Below are 4,961 nucleotides of genomic sequence, written 5' to 3' on the forward strand. Positions count from 1 at the left end.
CACTTGAGCCACAGGTGCCGAGCCTGGAAAATGTTTTGTATTAAATTTTTCTTAACATAGTTTTTATTATATAGATAATTCAGCCTTTTAAAGACTCATAGCATTATTTCATTATGACAGTTAAAATAATCACTGTAGGAACTGCATATTATTGAATGTCAGCAACCACACTTTTTGAAATACAGTAATGAACGTTGCAGGTGTAGTGATGGTTTGTGTCGTTCTGCGTTACATGAAGTATCGCTGGACTAAGGAGGAGGAGGAGACAAGGCAGATGTATGACCTGGTGGTGAAGATCATAGGTACGGTGTTCCCGGAGCCCCGCTGCCCCCAGAGCAGTCACTGTGTGACAGACTGCAGCATGGCCTCGAGAGATCCACTCATCCATTAACCTGATTTCTTTTCAGATGTTTTACGAAGTCATAATGAAGCTTGCCAGGAAAATAAAGATTTACAGCCTTACATGCCTATCCCACATGTGCGCGATTCCTTAATACAGCCTCATGACAGGTGTGTCCAAAGCATCATGACTTGGAGTAAATCAGAATATAGGTGTCTTCTGCAGTATTGACAATTATAGAGGGTTATGACCCTCCTTAATTAGACCTGTTTTACTGTACAGGCTGTTTTGTGTGTATACTTCACACTCTCTTTTCGCCCCAAGTTCTCTGTAGTTAGCCTCCTGACTGTTTGGCATAATAACTGAATTTCTGAGTCATTCCAGCTGTTAGACTTTCTTCGTTATTTATTCTTAGTCTCCATCTTATTTCCTTTCATTTCACATCACTAAAGAAACAGAGACAGACAATAATTAGAGGTGTTTTGAAGTACTGTTTTGCTATTAATGAAGTTTTAAAATAAACAGTAAAAAATAACATTATGAAAATAAACCGTGATGCCATGTCCTAAAGTAGCATTCTTAGCCCCCAGCAACCATACCATACTCATGGACCACATCATAATTTTTTTGTTGAGGGGAAAGTGAAGAGAATACAGCTGCTCATGTTCTACCTCTGATACCTAAATCTTTTTTGAACAAACTCTGTGATAGTGATGAGAATAGCTAGATTTAATAATAACCATTCTTTTTAGTTGCTAGTATTTCAAAAAGATGACAGGTCAAGATGATAGTAAATTTGTCGTTTTGTTCACTTGATAGGAAAAAAATGAAGAAAGTCTGGGACAGAGCTGTCGACTTCCTTGCCGCTAACGAGTCCAGAGTTCGCACAGAAACTCGGAGGGTAGGCGGGGCTGATTTCCTGGTTTGGCGGTGGATCCAGCCCTCTGCATCTTGTGACAAGATATTAGTCATACCTTCTAAAGTATGGCAAGGTCAAGGTATGTTTTTTTTTTTTAGACAGTCTCACTTTATTGCCCTTGGTAGAGTGCTGTGGCATCACAGCTTATAGCAACCTCAAACTCTTGGGCTTAAGCGATTCTCTTGCCTCAGCCTCCCAAGTAACTGGGACTAGGGGCACCCGCCACAACGCCTGGCTATTTTTTGGTTGTTGTTGTTGTTATTAGGCAGGCCCCAGGCTGGGTTCAAACCCGCCAGCTCTGGTGTATGTGGCTGGCACCCTAGCTGCTGAGCTGTGGGCGCTGAGCTAAGATATGTATTTTTAAACAAAAGTAATTTAATTTTCTTCTAATTTTTCAAAAAGCCATAGGTCATATATATTTAACCAAATGAAACAGTGCAGTTCAAACGCGTCTGGTGTCAAAGCTCCTTGCCAGTCCCAGCCTTCCATTGAAGGAGCTGCTGTTCAAGTTCTGCGTGTCCTTCTGTACTTTTGTCTTTGCTCATGCAAATGTGAATGGTTTGTCTTTCTTATGATAAAAATTAACATTCCTTGGATCTTGCCTTTTTTGCTAAATGCTACTTAGTATTATAGATACTGACTGCATTTTTTAATTTCTTTGAATAAGACATATAATTTGTTGTATGTACACAACATAAATATGAAATATATTACTTATATAAATAGAATCATAACTTTTAAACTACCTTTTCCCAAATTTTTACCAGTTTTCCTCCTCTTTCTCACTAAGACCCCTCCCCCTGCATGTTCTTTCTGCCAAGTAACTTGTGTAAATATCTTTCCAAGGTTTCCTTAATGGCCTGCATGGTTTTAAAACATATAGGCATATGTACAGGGCTTTGAAGACTGGCTGCCTCATGTACCCAAGCCTCTACCACTTAGGAAAGCAGAAAATACAGAAAATTGTAAATAGTAACTCCTTCTTTTTTTTTTTTTTTTTTTACAAAGCAGGTTTTATTATAGCAGAGTTAAGTAAATTGTTTTGGAATTGCAATTAAAAATTCAATCCTCTTTTTCTCCAGTTAATTTTTCAAAAAGCTTGCATAATAGCCTTCTTTAATTATGATGTAAAAATGATGGAAAGATTATGCTAACAATTTCTTCTACAAGGTAGAGGGTCCCGTGAAACTCAAAACTGAATTCCTCATTTTACTTACCTTTTATCCATGTTTGACAGTTGAGCCCCCCCCCCCTTTGAAACTTTCTCCTCTTGGATTTGGAGATGCCATTTTCTTGTGGTTTTTCTCCTACTTCTGACCTTGTTTTCAATCTTCTTTTCTACATTTTTCCTCTATTTTCTGGACCTCTAGGTGTTAGAGTTTCTCCCAAGTCCACCTTTTTTTTGTTCTCCTTTCTCTCCCTAGGTGATCCAGTGCTGTGATTTAGTTTAACAAACAGTAGAACCTCTGTAAGTTGACCACCCAAGGGATTGTAACAGGCTGGTCACCATAAGGAACTAGGCCTGCTGCCTGCTGTGTTGACACACACATGTGGTGCACGTCTGGTCTATGACAATTAGGTCCATTTGAGGAGGTCAGCTATGGAGGTTCTTCTGCTTATGTGTTGATACCTTCAGTTTTTGTTTCCAGATTTTTGTGCCCCACTGTATACTTGTCTTCTCTCCTGGGAGATTGGTGCCCTGGAGTTGACATGTGTGCAAACTCAGTGTGTTCTCTTTCCAAACTGACTTCTGTAGTGTTCCTGGTCTGGTTGGTGATACCCTTCTGCAGTTGGTTCTGCCGTGAACGCAGGAGTCTTTCTTCCTGTCTCCTGCACACCCCACTGTCTAGTCTGCTTCGTAATGTCCTGATTCTGCTCACAGTGCATCTGCACCCGTGGCCGAGCTCGCTCACATCACCTCATCTTCCTAGATGCCCACAGTAACCTTCTGACTGGTCTTTCATCCTCATTTACTTCTACCTGAGTTTCCATATCACAATCTATTAAAAGTACGTTCAGTTTTAAAAGGCAGATCTCATCATATTATACTGTTCCTTAAAATACTTGAGTGGCTTTCTATTACTGTTATGATAATGTCCAGGAACTTTAATGTGGCTTACATTGTGCCAAATAGTCTGACGTCTTTCTGTTCCTGCCCCTCCATCCACATTGGCCCTCTTTGGGGTTACCTGAATATTCCAACCTCCCTGTTGCCTGAGGAGCTGTGTACCAGCCGTCTCTACTTGAATTGTTCTTTGTACCCCTCTTTGCCTTGCTAATAATTTTTATGCTTCAGTTATCAGCATACATTTCGCTTTTTTAGGGAGGTCTTATTTCATATGATCATGTTGGGTTTTTTTTTTTTTTTTTTGAGACAGAGCCTCAAGCTGTCCCCCTGGGTAGAGTGCCGTGGCATTACAGCTCACAGCAACCTCCAACTCCTGGGCTCAAGCGAGTCTCCTGCCTCCGCCTCCCAAGTAGCTGGGACCACAGGCGCCCACCACAACGCCCGGCTATTTTTTTTTTTGGTTGCAGCCATTATTGTTGTTTGGCAGGCCCGGGCTGGATTCGAACCCGCCACCTTAGGTGTATGTGGCTGGTGCCTTAGCCGCTTGAGCCACAGGCGCCGAGCCGGTGGCACTGTTTTCATCATTCATTTCCCCCACTAAGCTGTGAACTCTGTGATGGCAGTGAGTGTGTGTCTTCTCCTTAACATCTGACCCCAGGGGTCTGGGCCATAGCAACAGCACATGGTGAATAGTTTTTGAGTGAAATGAATGACTGAATACCTTTCAACAAAATGGAACAGTGTCAAATAGTAAAGCTCATTTGTCTTTTGTAGCATTTCATTTAGACAGAAGAAATTCACCGCCAAATAGTTTGACACCGTGTCTAAAGATTCGAAATATGTTTGATCCAGTTATGTAAGTATTGCGACCAGGGTATATGTAATTCTTATTTGGAATATTGGGCTGAAAAAAGTATGATCATTTCATAATGTTGTGTCTGTAATTGAAGATCACTTTTCCTTCTGAATCTTCACAGAAATGTTAGGTTGTTTTCTGTTGTTAAATTTTAAGTGGAGATTTGGCCAAAAGATAACCAATGTATAAAATTATGTAAGATTTTCATTTAAAAAAAATACTTTTCATGTATCTAAATTCACTGAATCCTCATACCAGTTATATGCTTGAGGCAAATCAGTGATGCACAGTGACAAACAGAACCCTTTATTAAGTCATCTGATGCATAACTGCCAACATTTTTGCATCAGTAGGCAGTACAGATATAAATATCTTCTCCTTTAAAATTTGCATTCTCTAATTATATAAAATTCCCACAAAGTTGTACACACTTTTTCTGCAAGTTGTGTCTGCTAGTCATGTAACAGTTGAGGAACTTCTCTCACTATGTAATTACAGCAGCACGCACATTCAGAGAATAAATAGTACACTCAAAAGTTAAATGCCTTAGAATCCTTCATATTTCACATACAAACTGCAATAATTTTTAGAATTGGCCTCCTAGAAGCCACTGCTTATCTATCCAATTGTGTTACAGATCAAATCCTGGTTTGTTTATTTATTTAAAATAATTATTTATTTTTTGAGACAGAGCCTAAAGCTATCCCCCTGGGTAGAGTGCTGTGGCATCACAGCTCACAGCAACCTCCAACTCCTGGGCTCAAGCGAGTCTCCTGCC

The 4,961-nt window shown here is 40.1% G+C and overlaps 1 protein-coding gene across 2 annotated transcripts in view; it reads left to right on the top strand.

Moving 5' to 3' along the window:
• LOC100948237 (inner nuclear membrane protein Man1) overlaps positions 1-4,961 on the top strand; it is a 54,130-nt gene that overhangs the window by 45,149 nt on the left and 4,020 nt on the right. For both annotated transcript variants that reach the window (XM_023518407.1, XM_023518408.1), the window contains 4 exons: positions 201-302; positions 408-510; positions 1,160-1,338; positions 4,102-4,183. In XM_023518407.1, the coding sequence (XP_023374175.1) occupies positions 201-302; positions 408-510; positions 1,160-1,338; positions 4,102-4,183 (466 nt within the window). The remainder of the gene's footprint in view (positions 1-200; positions 303-407; positions 511-1,159; positions 1,339-4,101; positions 4,184-4,961) is intronic.

Source organism: Otolemur garnettii, unplaced genomic scaffold, assembly GCF_000181295.1.
Source record: "Otolemur garnettii isolate 467f Iridium unplaced genomic scaffold, OtoGar3 scaffold00138, whole genome shotgun sequence".
In the NCBI taxonomy this organism is placed as follows: Eukaryota; Metazoa; Chordata; class Mammalia; order Primates; family Galagidae; genus Otolemur; species Otolemur garnettii.